Here is a 19,980-nt window from a genome sequence, read left to right as displayed (position 1 = left end):
ATTTTTTAAAGTGTGTTGCTACATTAAAAATAAAAAGGTGTTCTCTTGCAAAACCGAGCCACATCAGGAGGCAATTAGTGTTTCTGCATTTCACAAACAGAATTCCTCTTCATAGGATAATCTTCTAATCTATTGCTCAATCAATGTCCATCCACTTTTCATGTACAAGTCTTTAATATCCTGACCTGTGAGTTATAGTTACAAATTTCCCTCTTTTTTGAGACTCTAGTTTCATTGCTGTAAATATTTCAATTTTAGATGGCCACTGAAAAATATTTACATACTGAATAGTGAATTAAATGGCCCACAAAACAGGAAAACAGAAGTGGAAAGACATCCTGACAGTATGAGGTTAACAACTAAACTATCTGAGGAGAGATGCAGTAAGTGGGATGAACTGATCAAAAATAAATCATTGCTATGTCTTACAGTGTATATTTACTTACTGTATCTCTTAACTTGTACTTTCTCAGCTCTGCTGTATTCTCAATCATTACTGTTTTGGTAAGAAAATAATGTACTGTGAACAATTTAGGTCAACTTTAATAAAAATTCCAGCAAATCATTATTAAAACATCTATTAAACTTTCACAGGAATAGTTTGGCAGTATAGGTGAAACTTAAATTTGTTTGAACTTTTTATTTTGTTGTACAGTAATGTTTGAAGGCAAGTGTATTTCTACTATTATAAATAATCACGTACATAGTCGAGAATACAGTGAAACATGCTGCATAGCAAAAGCAATTTAATACATAGAACTGTTTATGATTAACTGATAAAGATCACATTGCATCCAACACTTAATTTTAATTCAGCCCTTGCAAATGAAAAATATGCAGTTGTATGGTGAATGCTTCTATAGATGCAATGAAAGTTTCTTGCTACTCGTTCATTGCACTTTATATGTGAATATATACATTTCTTTAAAGAATCCAACTTTTCTAGAAGTGATACTTTTACCTAAAAATGTTGTAATTCTACTATTTTCTTGAGTTGTCACTCTATAGTCCTTATAAATATAAATTTAGCCAAATAAAATAACTAGCAGAAAAATATTTCAGTTACGTTCAATTTCTTCTTAACCTTAAGTTTCTCTGTTGTCACAGTTAAAAATAACTTCATTAATCTGAATTGAGCATATATTATGAGTAAAAGTGATGTGCCGAGTAATTTTAAAGTATTGCACACAATTTAAATAACTTTAAGAGAGCATTTAGTGTCAAGACCAATATTAGATAAAATACAGTACAATCTGCAACTAGTTTTTCCACTCACACAGCTAGCTTCTAGAACAGCAAGGACACTTCACTCAAAAATGTTCATTTATTAAAATCCCAACCACTATTGCCTTTTTTCTTCACAAAGCTAGGTAATTGTTTTGAAAACATTATGTTATGCAGACTTATTTCTGAAATACAGCAAAGCTATGCAAGTCTGCTTTCTGCTAAATAAGTCTCCAAAAACCCACACTTTTACGCCTGTTAAAAATATCTATGGATTAAGAAGCAAAAGACAATGTCCTCATCAATGTTTGACTTGCATATCAGAGAGCTAACTGAAGAATTCCAGCAACTGCAAGTGATTCTTAGAAAAGCTAAGTTTCCGAGTACAAGGGCATATTTTGCCAGGTGTACATCAACAGCCACATTTCATTTTTTTTAAAATTTTTATTAATGACCTTTTGAGGTTGGAACATTTTATATGGTTTGTTATGCATTTTGCTGTACTCAGAGGTAGATAGGAATCAAAGACTGAGGGCCACATTTGGAAATGACTCTAATGGCGGAGTTGCACCCACTCACACTACCTTTCAAGTTTGCCATAAGCATTACAGAAATATCTCCTTCCTTTACTCTCTCTTCAGGACCGGTTTAAGACGGGCAAGATTAAATGGACTGAGTATTTTAACAAATGCACAGTGATTATCATAATTTAACACAGACTCACCTTTTTTCTCTTTAAAAATATCTTTCATGGTCAAGTAACAGAATGCCATACTCTACATAAGTCAGGTTTTTTTTAAATGAAAGCAATATCTGTGGTATTGCATAAATGTATGTATGTTCAGGTGTGAGGGGGGAGGGACGGACAAGGAAAGTCATTCAATATGTGAATAGATCCATTCAATTTTATTGTATCTTTTGAAATACAAAATTCACATAAAAGGTCAGATTAGTAAAGTACATGAAGTTTCACTTTTCTTGCTCAGAAATTCACAGATGTACCTTATTCAGTCTAAAAGCCTTAATGATGGACATTAACTATTAAAGGAGAATCTGAACTTTGTGCATCTATTTACAACATGTCAGTTTACGGAATTAAGACCAATTGACAATCTTTTAAACATCCAAATATTCAGTAATAATGAAATAAAATATCATTTCTACCCCTACAAATGAAGTACAAAGATCAGTGATTACTCATAAAAAAATAATAATTCTGAGAGTAGTGTAATACAATATGACTTAAAAAAAGTAAACTAATGCACATTTCTTATGTGGTTTTTAGTACATTAAAGCACACTGCTAGAGACATGGCAATGTAGCCAAATCTAATTTGCAAACAATTACACACAACTACTCATATAATCATACAGGGAAGCATTGTAATCCTTTCAAACAGGACTGTACAATTGCTTACAAGGTTGCTAAGTACCGAACAGGAAAGAGCACATACTACCCATACATAACAATAAGGCTCACCTTTTAGTGTTCACATTGGTTCATGAGGAGTTCACTTGTTAAAAAAATGTTAACTTTAAAAGTCAGACGGAGTCTTCCAGCAGCTCCCACAAGTCGCTGCACTGGAACTGAACTTTAATTTTATATTTAAAAAGATGAACTGCTGGGGCATGGGAGAGTGAGTTTTGGCAGCTGGCACAACCATGGGCAGGGTGTTCTTGATCAGCAGTTTCACTTTTTAAAAGGATTGGGCAGTGCACCTTTCTACCACAAAGGGGAGCAACATTGCGATTCCAGTGGCTGGAGTGGCACCTGAATACCTCCCGGCCTGACATACGTAAGGAGTCCTATCCACCCCTACTAGGTCTGTGGGAGGGATGGTCATGACATTGCAAGGCCTTTCAGGGTGGTAATGAACAGGGTAAAAAAGAGCAAAAAAACATGACTTTTTAAAAGAAAGATTCATGGCAATTCCACATTGTACGCAATGAAACAGTCCGTACGTATATGACCAGATATCCATCTTAGGGCTCTGGTGACACTGAACGCTACTCAAGGTCTGGTTTTATGGTTTAGGTTCTCACCAGAAACATTTGATGGGATTACAGGCTTGCGCTGCTCCCTGTCCCATGCAGCAATCATGGAACTCTAGCATTTGTGGGTGGCTTCAGGACTGGCTAAAGCCAACTAGAACATGTCGGAGTTAATCATGTGGGTGTGTCCACTTCAAGCCCAAAGACTGTGGACTGACATGGTTCATGGGGGGAATGTGGGTCCTAAGCTTTCACTCACCCACTCTGAACCCAAATGGTCTGTTCTGGGCAGGCTTACTGCCCTCAGATTCTGTCTGATCCAGTGGCTGTCACTTACGCAGACATCTAATTGGACTGGCCATGGTCAATATGACCCAGTTTCCTGGGGGTTATGTCCAGTCAGTCTTTCTAATAAAGCAGGATCCAGAGGAGCAGCCAGATGAAATGCCCCATCTCCTCAACTCTCACACATACTTCTTAGCAGGGCTTGACCCTACTAACATGTGCAAGATGAGGTTTGCTCTTTGCAGTGGATTGGAGTATGTGAGGCACTCTTATGAGAAGGCCACAATACTAGGTTGCGCCATTGCTAGGCATGGGTAGAAAGTCCGAGGATGGGATCTTACTAGGGGATGCCAGCTCTGGATAGCCAGTGTTAGGCGACTAGATTCTCGATACCGCCTGGGTAGATCTGAGTCTGTTCAGCAGGGACTCTCGCTGCCTGGTTTAGGTTTGGTTATTTAGCAAAAGCTAAGGCCAATTTTACCTCAAATCAAGTGTTCAATCCTGTGAGATGCAGAACACCCTATACTCCTATTAAAGTGGGTAAATATGGAGAGGGTGCTCAGCACCTTGCAGGGCTGTGCCTCAACTTCTTACTTGTGACCTGATGCTTTAAGATACAGCTAGATTTTTATTTGCTTGTTTGTACATATTTGTTTTATTTCTGAATAGATATTTATACCTACTGATCAGTGATTAATCTGAAACTAGTAATGTTTTTCATTCACTTTTGGCACTGTCCAAGTATGTCCTACTAAATTATGCTACAGCGAGTTATACTCTAATTCAAAATCCTAAAAGCACAGTATGAGTCAAAGAAGGTCTTAGGTTTAAAACAAATACCTACTTTTATTTTCACAGTTGCTTCACATTTGTTTCAAAATGGAACGCCAACGAAAGATTTATCATAATTGTGGCATGAGACATTTCACAGCTTACATTTAAGCAATAATGTCTATAGTCAACATGGTAATGATGTCAGCATTTTCTCTCTCTCAATAAAACAGGTTCTTACATCCAAGAGGATTGTGAGCAACGGCTGAATATAGAATAGCTGCGATGTTTGCCTACAGAGTCACTACACTAGTAACTAACCTGAATATGAAAGGCTGTATATAAAAAATAAATTTTATTCTATTGAGCTGGAGTATACAAGCAATAAACAGCTTTTGCAGTTGATTAAATGTTGAAGCAAACTTAAGGCATTTAATCAACTGCAAAGCCCTTTTAATATAAGTATACTCCAATACCATAGGTAGTATTGATATTATATATGAAGAGAAAATGTTCATTCAATATATCTCACAAAAACAATTTTCTTCCCAGAGGCCTGGGAGCTTAGATGTGCCAATCTTTGAAAGTCTTTCTAGTGATGCTGATTTTGGGGATATAGTTTACATGAATAATTAAATGGCCTCAGGCATAAACAACAAATAATACTAGTCCTTAGTATTTACATAATGCTTTTCATCCATAGGTCTTTAAGTGCTTTGCAAAGCAAAGAAAGATTTCCCCCATTTTAAAGATGAGGAAGACCGAGGCACAGGAAATTAAGGCTTACTTTTAAAAAAAATGTCCACTAGCTTTGGTGCTCAGTTGGAGGGAGACACCTTCGGCCTATTTTTCAGAGCATCTACAGTTTCCATGGAGGTCAAGTGAAGTTGTGGGTGCTCAGCACCTCTGAACACTAAGCCTTGGGTGCTGTCAATTTAGGGCACTTAAAAAGGAGGCACTAAAAATGAATGAACGCTTGGGAATTTAGTTCTAAATGACTTGTTCCAAAAACACTGAGATAACTTCCCACAATTCCTTTTGTGTTCTTTGACTCCACATGAGTCACTAATTACAACTCAGGAGAGTGTCTATGAATGTTTATGGGACAAGTTGTGTCTCTGCTCACATCCATGTAGCTAAAACAGCCCAGCAGTAAATTAGCTTTGCAACTACAGAGACCAATGCAAATCCGGCATGGGACTGAGCAGAGGTTGGTTCCCTAAACTAGTATTTATGTGCTGGCATGGCTCTCCAACCTCTTTCCAGTCTAACTTCTATAAATGATAATTGTATGGTGGAACACATCTTCAGGGCAGGCACTGCTCACATGAAGTGACCTCTGGCTTTCTGGCCCTGTCTCCAGCTTGGGAGAGAAAAAAGGGAAATGAGGGGCCTACAATGTGCATGAGTACTGAGGAATGAGGAGCTTATTTATGAAGCAGAACCCTGGGGTCCCACTTACAACTAGCTCAGCTCTCCCTAAGATCAGTCCACAGCTCATTTCTACGGTTGTATGGGGTTACCACATAAAGGCTAAGGGCAAAAAGCAGGCTCAGATTTGGGCCCAGAGGAGGTATATTAAGGAGGAATGTAGAATCAGTAAGAAACTGTGTGTAATTGATGTGGGAACAATTTCCAGAGGCTGTAGGATATGCGTGAGGCTGAAGTTGTTAGCTTCTTGTACAATTAGCAATATTCTTTAAGTAGCACAACATTATTTAGGCCACAGCTTTGAAATATGTAAAAGACTAGGGAAAAATGGCATTCATTAGAAGTCACCTCTCTGTAAATAAATCCCGCTTTTAGATTTCTAAAATTGTCTTAGTCACACAGAGTTTTACTCAAATTCCTAGCACTTTAACTGTCTTTTGAACCATCAGGAATATAGAGGTAGGGGAAGTTATCTCAAACAGGAGCCAGTGATACAGACCACTTCACAGTTTGTAGGTATAGTATTCTAGTTCTAAACACAGATTAAATGACACCATCAACTTGAAAATTAGTCATCTTTTTAAAAACCAGTTAAAAGTAGTTTTAGGTGTTACTTTTGTCCTGGAATTTACCCATACCAATTTTTGTGGTTTTGCAATCATATTTTTCTAGAGTTTGAAAAATGTCTTCTTTTGTGTGTGTGTGAAAGACAACAGGAGAAACTGGCAAATACAAAATGCTGTCAAACGCACAAAGTAAACAAGCCAAACAATTCTGTTTTCTTCTCTAATCTATTTCAATTGTAACAATCCAAAATATTACTGGTAATGCTAGTAGGCTGAAGTCTCATTTTTAAGATGATGGTGTCATTTTAAACAGGCTCACATTAAATGTGAAATAATGTAGTGTTGTGGCTCAGATAAATCAGTAGACAGTATGGGCCTGATTCAAACCCTATTAAAGTCAACAAAAGCTTCCCACTGACTTTAATAGAGTTTGAATCAGGCCCTATAACAGTAGTAGATTCAGATTACTGATTCGTGTTGCATAACTAACGAACTGTTGAATTTCAAAAAGTACTCCTAAGCCAGTGAAATGCTGCCAGGACAATAACAAAATACTCCTACAAATCATATCCCCATTAGCCTGTGATAAACCCCATTTACCAGAGGTTGGATTTCTCAGGGAGGGGATGGCAGTAGGACCACTTCATTTGTTTTTCTGTTTACATGAAAATAGCTATAACCAAGACAGGGGCAGCACCACTAGGTGAACAATTTACCAGTAAATGCATTTGATGGAATTGTTTATATTTTTGTTCCTGAAAAATATACCGAATACACTGATAGTGTAGAACAGTGTGATTTGAAATGGGGTGCAGGTTACTTTACCTTTTTTGGGGGGGGATGGGGAGAGACGAGAAGGATCTGAGGAGATACTCTCCATGGGAATTAAAAAAAAAAAAGTTAGCTCCATTGATAGCAATTCACTCTCCTTTCCATTTGGCAGTATAATTTAAGCAAGGGCTCCCAGGAGCCCAATCCAGCACTTCACTGAAGTCGGTCTTCTAAACAAAAACACTAGTATTTTTCTCCAAGGCTTTTCTGTAGTGCAAGGATGCCTAGATGGAAGAGGGGCCAATGGAACACTCACTGTAAATCATAAATTTTGGGGGTCATCAAAGGTCACACTGGACCCTCCCAGAGTAAAATCCATCAGAGAGGAAAGTGGGCCCAGAAAACCAGCAAGACAGATTTTGTGTGGTTTCTAGTGAATGCTTTGCTGAAGGGAAAGGTGCTTGGGAATGGTGGGAATAAAAAAAGTCCCCTTTCTGCACCACACTGCTCTCCAGGTCCCTTTTATCCTTGGGCAGCAGGTTTCCTTGAGCAAGTGTAATGACACGTCCAGATGGGTCAACTGTCTGTGGATTGAACCCGAGACCTTTAGATCTAAAAGGCTGAGCCTCTATGAACTGAGTTAAAGGACCAAATATTTGAGCACCAGGGCAGCAGAGGGGACAAAAATCTCTCATGTGGTCCAGCCACTAGAGGAGGACAGAGGCGCACATTGAGTTAATGTGGGTTACAAAGGCATGCAGCCACCGGCCACCCCAATTACGATATTTCCCCCTCAGCAGAGAAAGTGTAGTGTGGAATGGCAACTAATGACTTCTATTGGCTCAGGGTATTGTGCAGGGTGAATGTCTCAGAGTTGTTGCTTTCTTCCATGCCCCCTTATCAATTTCCAGGCACTCGTGCTCTCGTGTCTGTGGAGGTGATCCTCCAGCCCTAAGACATTTAGCATTACTCTCTCTTCACTTAAACATACACAAGTAGGAGAGAGATGAAAGCAGAACAGGAAAAAGCAAACCTCTCTAAAAAGAAAATACACAGCCAGGAAACAGCAAAAAAGGTGAGAATAGTGGGAAGTCTGCAATAGGCAGTTTACTTTTCTAAAAAGACTTTATCTTGTAACGAAAGGCAATATCAGAGTCTGGCAAGAGGATACCAAGGCCCATACGACTGTTGTCAAGCCCTATGGGCTTCTTTTCCACTAGTTCTACGTCAAAGTAAGCCAGGAATAAAATCAGAAACAGCTTCATTTCATTCATTGCAAAGAACCTGCCAGGACACATGCTGATTCCAGAGCCAAAAGGCATCAGAAAGTATTTCAGCTTTCTTCCCCCCTTGTAGAAGGTGGTTTTCTTCTTGCCATTCTCTATATAACGATCAAACTTATACACCTGAAAATAAAAGAGAGACGGTGAAAATTAACAGAGCAGTTACATGAGTGGTTTCATTTGCAAGAGGGTGCAGAGGGTGTTTCTAAAACCCTGATGTAAGTTAAGAGCTAAGACAAGGAACTGACAGCTTCCTCCTTTTAGTCTGTTCACTTAAATTGAGTTTTATCTATCTTCAAATGACCTCACTGCACATTAAGTGGCAGGGGCTACTGTCTGGGTTGTTGGGAAAGGTGTGCTGCCCCTTTAAGGGCTAGAGAGTGTGTTAGTTGCTATGGCAGCTTCATAGCTGGTCAGCATGGGGACCCATTCTCACCAGGTGACCGGAAGAGAGAGGGGACTATTTATGTCCAAACCAGTGCAGGAAAAGCCTTCTTCTGTTCTAATTATGGGCATTTTGAGGCCGGGACAATGACACTCAGGAAGAGCACAGTTTCTGTTTGTGAAGCATCCTATACATCCAGGAGGCTACATACATTACTACTACTACTAATTTGAAAAATTTGGCAAAATCCCATTGGTACAACGGTTTTGCTCTTTCTGGCAAGGAGAAAATTGATCTACTGCAACTCCCACCTTCCCTCTCATGGTGTGGATTGTTCAGGAACTAGCCCTGATAACGATCAGTGTTCTTGTCAGTTGAAGATAGTTTCCATCTGTCTCACTTGTTCACACCTGACTTTCAATAGCTTGCTATGGAAGATGCGTGCAAAGCAGGCCACATGTTAATAAGTGAACATAGCAGGAAGTGTTTTTCTAGAGTAAGTACTCTAGAATTTACTCCAATAAGTTTAGCTAGTATCTTAGGTCCCATAAATTTAACACCTTTCTGAAAACCTTTAGTATCAGGGTCATCGTTAAGGGCTAACTTGAGTTTGTGAATGAAGGAGATGTGGCAATCTTAGCTCAGTCCATGGTGAATTAAACCTCTTAAAAATAGTCATGTATGCTTTGAATGAAAATAACAAAACACTTTCTGCTTATGGTCACTCATTAGCACTTGGCCAGTTAGCATACATCTGCTACAGTGCAAGCTTTTGAAAGTTAGACTTGAACAAGCAATTCAGACAGAAACCATCTCAGCTGATAGTAAAAAAAAGTCATAGAAAGTTAACCAGGCAGGTTCCTGGTCAAGCCATACCATGGAGGAAAAAGTGGATTGATTAGCTCTTTGCCAGAGAGACCAAAGACACTGCAATATATTAATTTTAATAAAAATACTAACATAATAATACTGTACATTTTCTGATTGCCTGTTCTATACATGTCCTATGGAAAAATAAAATGACTCAGTTTCCATAATGCTCTTGAACATCAGTAAGAAACAATGGTAGAGAAACCTAGACTTCTGACTACCAGAACCCTGTTCTTCCTATCAGATTCTTAAACTGTGATCAGCAGGGCCTCCTGGCTGTCTGTACACTATCTTGAGAAGCAAGCAGTGGAGGTGTATTGGGCTGGTCCATGAGAAGATCTGACTAGCATTTCATAGTGGTAACAAGTACATACAATACTGGAGGATATGTGACTTCACATGCTGAAGACTGGGAGATAATTTTTTAAAAAAGGCAGGAGGTGGCTTGAATTTTCAAAGGGGCTTAAGGGAGTTAGGTGCTCAACTTCCAATGAAAAATCAACTCCCTGAAGTCCCTTTGAAAATCCCACTCAGAAAGAACTGTGCTACTTTTCTTATAAGTTACTTCAATTTCAAGTAATATTGTGAATACTGAAAGCCCAAAATATGATTCTTCTCTAAAAGTATCACATTTTAAATGCAAGTTCCAATGATCAGGAGTAACTATTAGCCCTCTGAAACATGAGCTGTAATATCCTTAGCATTTAACTCAACTGGATAACACAACAAACAGGATTCTGGATTTGCTGGGATCACAGATTGAGGTGTCCTGTGCTGTGCCAGCCCTATGCCTTCTTAGCGAGTAGGCTGAAGACTGAAACTTGGACAAGAAACTTGTTGTCTGAGGGACTGAGGAAAACAGGAAACTTATTAACACAACAAGAATGGAGCCAACAAGGAGAGGAAACAATGGTGTGACATGTGTACTGATATCCACAGTCCCCAGAAATTTGGATTGGCTTTTGTTGGGTTTTCCAGCAAGGAGCTGTGTTTTTAAGAAAGACATTTTGATAGGGTACGGTTTTTTTCTTCATGAGGAGGAAGAAAACCCCCCACAAAAAAACAAAAAACTAAAAATTGAGAAGTGGAAACAAGAGGTAAAATTCCAGCTGACGGTCTATGAAACTTTATAGCATTTATTTAAATCATTATGGAAACTGACCAAATTCATGTGTCTGAATTTAAATCCATTTTTATCACAGAAGATGTATGGCTCAGTTTGGGAAGTTACTATATGGGATTTCCTATATTGATTTTCCATTGTTCAGGATTTACACACGATCATTTACTGAAGCTTAGGCTCATTTATGTAGGAATTATAGGGTCACTTGACTACATTACAGAAACCTGACTTAATATTGCTGCTCATTTACTTAGGCTTTGAGGAGTAGAGAAAGAGGTCACCAACACATGGTTAAAGTTATGTAATATGATACCTAACCATAAGATGTTAATTTCATCAATGGCCTGAATTTAAGATAAAAGTCTGCAGAGGTGAATTGTTAATACTGAACTAATCCACTAAGCTACCTGTTTTCCCAGAAAACTTTCCTCACCCATTATATTCCCCAAATATATGACAATCCCAAGACTGCTCTTTCATAAAATCCAGTCTGCATCTCATTCAACAGATGTGCACAAAACAAATTCAAGAACACAACAGAAGTTATTTTCCCCCTTTTTGAGAGGGTCTCTGTGTTGAAATCAATGTAGTGGGGGCAAAAGATCTATCTTGCTTTAAGATTAAACTCGATAAGTTTATGGAGGAGATGGTATGATGGGATAACATGGTTTTGGTAATTAAATATTCATGGTAAATAGGCCCAATGGCCTGTGATGGGTTTTTAGATGGGGTAAGATCCAAGTTACCCGGGAAAGAATTTTCTGTAGTATCTGGCTGATGAATCTTGCCCATATGCTCAGGGTTTAGCTGATCGCCATATTTGGGGTCGGGAAGGAATTTTCCTCCAGGGCAGATTGGAAGGCCCTGGAGGTTTTTCGCCTTCCTCTGTAGCATGGGGCACGGGTCACTTGCTGGAGGATTCTCTGCTCCTTGAGGTCTTCAAACTACAATTTGAGGACTTCAATAGCACAGATATAGGTGTGAGGTCTTTTTTAGGAGTGGTGGGTGAAATTCTGTGGCCTGCATTGTGCAGGAGGTCAGACTAGATGATCATAATGGTCCCTTCTGGCCTAAATATCTATGAATCTATGAATGTACTCTGCAACGTACTGATAACTCATTTGCCATCAAAATGATAAAGTACATAAACTAAAGTGATACTGTGAAAGCTGAGCAGATTTGATATTGAGAAAATATACTCCATCTATGGAAACATGGTATCACATTCTGACAATTATTTAGTAAGGGAGACTTCAAAAAGTGCTCAACTACTAATTTTATACATAGAGTTTTCCTTTTTTGTTTATGGACAGATAGTTGGTTTTTACTAAGACATGAGATATCGTGTTCATATCTATAGCAGTACTTCCATTTCTAATTTCTTCTTCTGGCCAGCCTTCCAACATCCTCAATTATGTTGAGTCGCACCTTACACTTCAAAACTAGTCCCATTTACTTCAATAGGACGACTTGTAGAGTACAATACTATTCAATGTGAATAAGGACATCAGAATCTGGCTCTTTTCCTGCAACTTAATAAACACGTTTTTATTCTTAAATTCTGCGAGAAGCAAAACTTCTGAAAGCAGCGCTTCTAAAACTGGTTGTGTGTTTTATCCAAGCGATCATCTTCTAAAAATATGTAAACAAATCTAATTTCCCTTCTGAAGCTGAACTATGATTTGGAATATATCTGCAACTGTCTTAACAAGCGTTTAAAGGAGAAGGATCGATAAACAACCACTTGCCTTAGAAAATGAGGGGTAGGTGAGGAGAAATAATTTAGTTATAAACTGCCACCTCTGTAAGATGCAGTTGGCATTGACTGGTCTCGCTTTGTAAAATCTCACTTCCTATACAGCACACCGGACTAGCAACAACAATCCTTCCCTCAGTAAAATCTATGCAAGAGTATGACTATTCAATTTGCATGCAGGTGGTGAACTTCTGAAGTCATATTAAGGCTGAGCCAGGGTGGATTAATTTCCAGTCTTTGATATTCATTAACTCTAGCTTCAGAAAAAAATATAAGGAGATGTCACAATTACCCTCAGAGCTTCACCGCAGAGCAACAGCTTTACAATCTCAAGTTCACAACATCATAATAATTGACCAAAAAGGGGTGAATCCCTATGAAGAGAGGTGAAAAAGCATATGGCTCAAGTAAGACACTGCTATTACAGGGCTTTGGAGAGTCAATGATGCTTTGGGGGCACTTAGCTAAATGGTCCACATTATTTGCTATCTAAAGCACCTTCTATTATTCAGTCCTTCTTGGGTATCAAATGATCCACTGCCAAACAAAACCCACATTTAACCTAAAGTTTATGGTAGTCAATGTGCAATTGTCAATCTCTTTGAAAGCAGTAGCAGTCAGTCTCATCACCATATTTCTCTCTTCAGGCCATGAATCCTTTGACCTACAGGGCGCTAGAAAATACATCTGAAAGTAGGAAGATTTGTTCCACAAGAAGGAACAGCAGTAAAAAACTATCACAAAAAATCACGGCTGCTGCAATGTGCCCGAAGTATGATGAGTAGCACCAGCTGAATGTTTTACCTCAGGATCTTCATAGATCTCAGGGTCCATGTGCAAAATTTGAGGATAAAGAGCTATCCAGTCTCCTTTCCTCAAACCGACTTCCTGATTTCCTCCAAGCTTGAGAATATAATCCTCTTGGCTGATCCGAATGTTCATGGAAGATGAGCACATTCGTAAACTCTCGTTTAAAGCGCTCTCTGCATTTAAACAAAGAGGGGGGAAAAGCATTAAAATATGGAAGATGATTGGAAGTTATACATGGCTACAGCTGCTGGATCGGTACAAGTTCAGTAGGGCAGGTTAAAAAAAACCCCGACCAAGCTTAACGCTACGAGGAGGTAATAAACTATCCCGGAGGGGTTGGGGGAAAAGCTGCAATTCTGAACCTTTAGATGTAATTCTCACTGATGGTTCTGAGGAATCTTGTTGGCTTTAGGCAGTAGTGAATTTTGGGTGGAAAGCCATTATTCAGGCATCATGCTGAAAACAACACAATCGAAAGAGATGAATGAGTTATGCATTTCCATATACTTTGGAGCAAATACCAGTCAAAGCACTGAAAAGACTATTTAGCCTGCCTTTCAAAAGCTGTTGGTTGTAATAGAAGAACTGTGAAAAAAATCATTTAACTTGTTAATAATGTAGTAATTTTGAGGTATTTTGAGGGTTTTTTTAATATCCAACAAGATATGCTGCCAAATTATGATTTCAATTATTTTCAGAGTGAATGTAAACAATTTGCCTGGCAATTTTAAAAGAGAAAATACTTTTATTGAATCATGAGAAAAAACATTCTTCTCAGTATTACGGCAAACAAGATTTCTAACATCATCATATCCTCGAAGGCTCCAGAAGCTGAATGTCCTTGCTTTCCCAGTGGCCTTCACCTTTGGCTCCTAGCACGACAGATTTTATGGCTAATTTCCGGCAATTTATCCTGGCAGTTTGAGGAGGAATTCCTTTGGGAATAATATGCATAATTTGCATAAATCATTCTGATAGCATGCATATCAGCATGTAGCTCCTGTCTAGGGCTGCATCTCTCACTTTGTAATCAAAACTGACTATTTATACACCAGCATGTATGGGTGCTGTAATATGCGACTTGATTCCTTCTAATCATCAGTGTGAAAAATAGCCTAAAATAGCGTTTCAGTTTCATATGATAATACATTTATGACTGTATTAATGTTCTGTATTATAAAATAAACCTCCTCTAAGTGTTTAGCATGGCACCATAATCCCAGCACCCAAAGGTTAGTTTATTACAGACAGTAGCTACACAGCATAGATACATCTGAAAAAGATAATAACAAACGTTCTTTCACTAAAAATTAAATCTGGTGTAGCGTGCATAGCAAATAAAGTGGCCTTGGATGCTTTCTCGCAGGAGGTTTTTCCTTAAGCGTGCATTTGTCTAAAGAAATGAGGCTGCGGTCAGCTTTGTGTGGCCAGCGCTGTGATTCAATGTGACGCACAGTGAGTCTGTGCATATTCTTTTGGACTGCCTTCGTTACTATAATCAGGCAGAGTCAAATCGGCTTGTTGGTGACGAAGCCAGAAAAGAACTCTGGTTCCAGAATATGGCCTCTACTGCGGATAGCCACAAGGCACCTGACACGATAGATTTCAACTGGCAGTGCTCTGGCAACAAAACTTTACATGGTACAAAGAAAAGGTCCAGCCTCCACTCTTGTGCTGTCTCCATCCTTGGAAAAATGAAACTGATAACACCATTTTAGTCTACAATTTGAAAATGGTAGCTGACATATGCAGCAACACTGTTCACCCAAGAAATCAAATACGGAGGAGGAGAAGAAAAGCAAAATAATTATGGACCTGCTGCTGTGAAATAGCAGGTTTACATTTAACATCATGAGCTACACGGTCACATCCTATTGGCTGACATTCTCCCAGGAAGCATGGCAGTCTGTGCCCATTGCAGTATCACAAATGACAATTGGGCAAGCATATCTTATGCAGAAGTTAATCACAATAATGGAGCACAAAGTGTGGCTTAGCGGTCAGATCGTAAATGACAAATCTGTTTTACCTTCCAGTACCAGTTATGTGTGGAAGGCGAGCTTGGCTCTAGCTCTGAGCGATCATGCCGATAATCATTAGATGACAAAAGTAATGAGTCACATTATGATCATCAAAGGAGAATGGAGCTTAGATGGGTTTTCAGTCTAACATGAAAAAATAGACACTCAGCCTTCCACAATCCCGTATGAATGCCGGAGCTATACATTGAGAAGAATGACAACTGCACAATAAAACTGCAGCCTTTACTTGCAGTTGTCATAGTTCAGCAGACACCAGCCAGTGCTACTGACAGACCAGCTGGGTAGCTTGGGAGGCCTTCCATTTTGCACCATGAGGTACAGTAAATTATCCAGCACGGTAGAGCAACATCTGTTTCTGTGCTGGTGCTGAACAAACAAGGCAATTTAAAGCATACCAAGGGATAACCAAGCAGCAAATGAACATGACCCTCATTTTTTCCCCTTCTTATACACATGAGATGCTAAACTTCATTGTACAAGTGCTACATAAAGGGGAAGCCAGGCTGTTAGTTGATAAGGTGTTGTCAGAGCAATTTTACATATTTTCTATAAAGAGAGAGACATCTCATAGTATTGTTATTCTTAGAACCCTCCCACTTCTGTCTTCATTTCTCTTATACCAAAGCTAGCACTCAGCTCTCAATTCATTCTAGATTTTTTTTAAAAAAAACTGTTTCAATATACTTATAAATATTCAGTCTTTAAACCTAATTTGCTATACTTAGTTCACATGCCTTCAAGCATTTGTCTTCCAATTTCCACTGAATAAATGCGTACTAATGAGAAATAGAGCAAGCTGCTGAGGCAAAGCTGGGTGACTTGAGCCTGGCCTGCCACCAGCTTGTGATAGGCAGGCAAATTGAGTTAAAATGAAAAGTCTTGTCAGCTGAAATACAACATGGTAGCCAAACAGCAAGCTGTCAATCATCCAGCCAAAACAAGGGACTGCAGGTAATAAAAGGTCATTGCGAATCATTAGTGCATTTGGCTTTCATATGCAAGTTAATTTTAATTAAACATGATCTCTATCTGTAAATGTTTTATAAAACTTATTGTGCATAATGGATTGTTAATTTTATACTAACAGTTAGCAAGTAATAGGGCACTATAATTATTAGAGTGTATTATAGAAAAATAGCTATTGAGTATGCAAATATTTTTGGTGATAATTTACATCATGCAATACAGTGTGCCAACATAAATGATAATGTCTGAAACAAGTATATCTGTGGCTTACTAAGAACTGAGCAGTACTGACCAGCACATGCTAGGGAATATATTTATTTTTTCAAATCTCTTTTTTTCATGCTTAACACTTGCATTGCAGCCATGGCTCTGTATTAAGCTACTTTAAATTTTTCTACCTTTTCATATACATACAATTATTTTTCAAGCAGTTGTCTTTTAGAAACAAATATCTGGAATTCAGCAATGTCCTGGGGCAAGAATACTTCACAATGTGAATTAATGTAAAAATTATAAAATAAACTAAATAAGGAAAACATAGCTGGAACAAAATGTGTACTAAATACCATTACTGTGTATTGTTTACTATATTAGAGCTCCATTGTGAGTCATAATGACATAATTACCCTGCACATACAAATAAGCACATTCTGGTTCCTGGAGAAGTCAGGACAAAAAGGAAATTGTGCTGTTCCAGAAATACCTGGGGGGGGAAGGCTTTTGATTTGGAGACAGGTCTTAGTTTTTATAGACATCTAATGATGGATTCAGCAGTCAGTCAAGCCATACTGTTCCCTAGACAAGAAAATTTGACCACAACAAAGATGCTATTTCTTTTAACAGACCTTGACAATTCTTCTCCAGACTATGAGGAATCAAAGATCCTTATAGCTACAGTAAGACAAAACGGGTGCAGGAATCAGAACATTTAGAACAGGAAAAGAATAACAAGCGCAAGATGACAAGGTGATACACATACAAGAATCCCACCTGGTCTCTCTTACTCATGTTGGAACAGAGGGATGAATTCCCAATTCTGTATGCACTGGGTTAAAGGGTGAGATGAAAAGGGAAAAGCTTGTTCTCAGATGCTATGGTTAGAATGCTCTAAATGTACAGATGGGGCTTGATCCTGCTTTATTTATGTACTCAAAACTGTCAGTGTAGCAGCTGGGAATTTTGGGTGTGCAAGCAATACTGGATCAGCCCCCCATTCCTCCCATATGTATTATTAGCCTAGAGTCACTTTTCATTAAAGCATTTATTTAATGCACCTAGCTGTATGTGGATTTTTCTCTTTTTTTATTGTTGTTTTGTGGGACTGTATCTGTTCTTTTATGACTAAAGTGAAAGAAGAACTGAAAGCTGGCTTCTGTTCATAGGACATTCAGCTTCATCTGATCAGAAAATTTATCAAACTTGTTACAAAAATGACCGAGTTGGAATCTGATGCCCTCACTTCCACCCAAACATATAAATTGACTGGTACTAAGGTACCATAAGGTTTCAAGGAACATCAGTTTGGATGATATATTTAATGTTTTTGAACTGTTCTTCAGACATTTTGCATCAAATGGTTTTAGTGAGGTACTTAAATTGGTTTGATACTTAATGGCACTGGGTGCAAATGATGAAACAGTTATTTTATGAAACTGTTTAATTTCTAAAAAGCTAACCATACAATTAGGACATACATTTTAAATTCAGGATAAGCCTGTCTGGCCCAACATGCTTTTCCTTTTCCTTCATCCAGTCTTCCTGTTTTTTCACCATATAACCCAGTTTCCTCTTCCAAACACACAATAAGTTGTCTTTTGACCTCATTTAAAATTTCTCCTTCTTTCCCTGGTAACTTTTTCCATGCACCTATTAACCTTGGTATGAAGTAGCTCTACTCATGTTCCCAAACAACATACATTACATGCTTGGAAAAGTCATGTGCTCCATGGACATTCAAATGTTCTTTATCAATTTATAAAAGTAAATCTTCATCACGAGACTTCAGCGACTCTATAATGAAGCCAACTTTCTAAGTTGATATACAGTATGATGAGAGTATCAGTCTGTACCAAAAAGGTGGGGAAAAAACAAACTCAGTTTTACATTTGTTCTATGATAATCAACTCAGTTTTAAGTAGTGAATGTAAGGTTTGTGACACTTGCCAGATAAGACAGTCCTGGAGAATAGAGGCTTCTATTATTTGCAAAACAAGTACAGTGTGGGCAAAGAATGAAAACTCTTCCCATCTTGTTCTGCCTATTGTGTCTCAACACTAACCTGAAGGGATCTCTTCAAGGGGTGGAAAAGCAATTCAGGCCCTGATCCAGTAGGGCAGTTAAGCACATGCTCAATTTCAAGCACAGAAGTGGTTCCATTAACTTCAATGAAACTTCAGTCTCTATGTTCTCCTTCAGTGGTTGTCCATGCTATAACCAATTGGTGACAATGGAGCATTGTGTCAAAGGATATGGTAGACATTTTCAGTGGCCTAAGAGTTAGGTGCCTGACTGCCATTTGTCCCTTTGAAAGTCAAACCCATTAGCTTTTGTGATGTAGGTGTTTGTGCATTAGGAAATGAACAGAGACCATCAACTCATTACAAAGGCCAGTCCAGTCACTGGGTGGAAACAACCTTCTATGTCTACTAACATGGTTCACATTTGAATCAGTGACCTAGAAGACACTAATTTCTTACCTATCCCTTAAGACTCTCCATATTGTTTCAAGGTTTTATTCATTTTTATTACTAAAAATATTGGTTCTCATTTGCAAAGATGTGTCTGCTTGTGTTTGGTTAGGAGTCACACATCTGAGGCAGCCACAAAACAAAACAAGCTTTTTTAAATATCTAAAGATAAATCTGGTTTTGGAAATAGTAAACTACATTTTGAGCACAAATTGATTTTCCTAACTATTTTTATTCAGTTCAGGAAAGGGCCTTTCTTGGCAAAACACTACAGAAGTATCCGAAATGCATTAGCACTTCGGCAGATGCTCAGAATCAAACAACTTAATAGGCAAATAAACTTTTTTCAAATAATTGCAAAGCTTCGATTTAGCCTTTTGCATACTTTGCATAGTTAATTACCTAGGCTTTAATGTTTACATGCAATGAGAGTATCTACAGCTATAAACTACATAATTTATAATTGATGTAAATGGGTGTTATTATGTCAATTAAGCAGCTGTGTCCTCCACCTTCTCAGTAAACAGAAATGAGTGATAAAGTGAGTTTGCAGAAAGATACCCTCTTTTCTTCACAACAGATAAAAATAAATTACCTAGGTAGACCAGGCTGTCCAGTTGTTCTCTGGTGAGGTGGATGCAATATCCAGGCCCTTTCTTTTGACCCGTTGACTGCAGCAAATGGTCAATTTCGTCACGCACCACTGCAAGAGCTTCTGGGTGCCACAGAAGATAATACATGGCCCAGAATGTAGCTGGAATCGTGTTTCCCACAGAGGCCCACAGGAAGGCAAGATGATGTGCTGGGAGAAAATAAGTGAAAAGGAAGATTAATAGCGTTTATTACACTGATTAGATTTGCAGTGTGCTAATTAAAAGATGTTAGGACACAGACCCAGCCAAGGATCAGTGAATGCTAATGAGGACCAATAGGCTTCTGAAGTCTAATTTTCTGCTTAATGAGAATAGTTTAAAATGTAATGGGGGTGGGGGGAGAAGAGAAGGGAAGTAAATGCAGCT

The 19,980-nt window shown here is 38.4% G+C and overlaps 1 protein-coding gene across 1 annotated transcript in view; it reads right to left on the bottom strand.

The window, feature by feature from the left end:
* Positions 1-2,111: 2,111 nt before the first annotated feature.
* The window catches only part of CYP7B1 (cytochrome P450 family 7 subfamily B member 1), a 198,978-nt gene continuing 181,109 nt past the window's right edge, over positions 2,112-19,980 (bottom strand). Inside the window, exons 4-6 of the mRNA XM_048840799.2 lie at positions 19,557-19,763; positions 13,261-13,439; positions 2,112-8,445 (exon numbers count right to left, since the gene is read on the bottom strand). Coding sequence (XP_048696756.1) covers positions 8,155-8,445; positions 13,261-13,439; positions 19,557-19,763 — 677 coding nt within the window. The 3' untranslated portion in view covers positions 2,112-8,154. The remainder of the gene's footprint in view (positions 8,446-13,260; positions 13,440-19,556; positions 19,764-19,980) is intronic.

The sequence above is a fragment of the Caretta caretta genome, chromosome 2 (assembly GCF_965140235.1).
Source record: "Caretta caretta isolate rCarCar2 chromosome 2, rCarCar1.hap1, whole genome shotgun sequence".
Lineage (NCBI taxonomy): Eukaryota > Metazoa > Chordata > Testudines > Cheloniidae > Caretta > Caretta caretta.
This window is presented reverse-complemented; position numbering and strand designations above follow the sequence as displayed.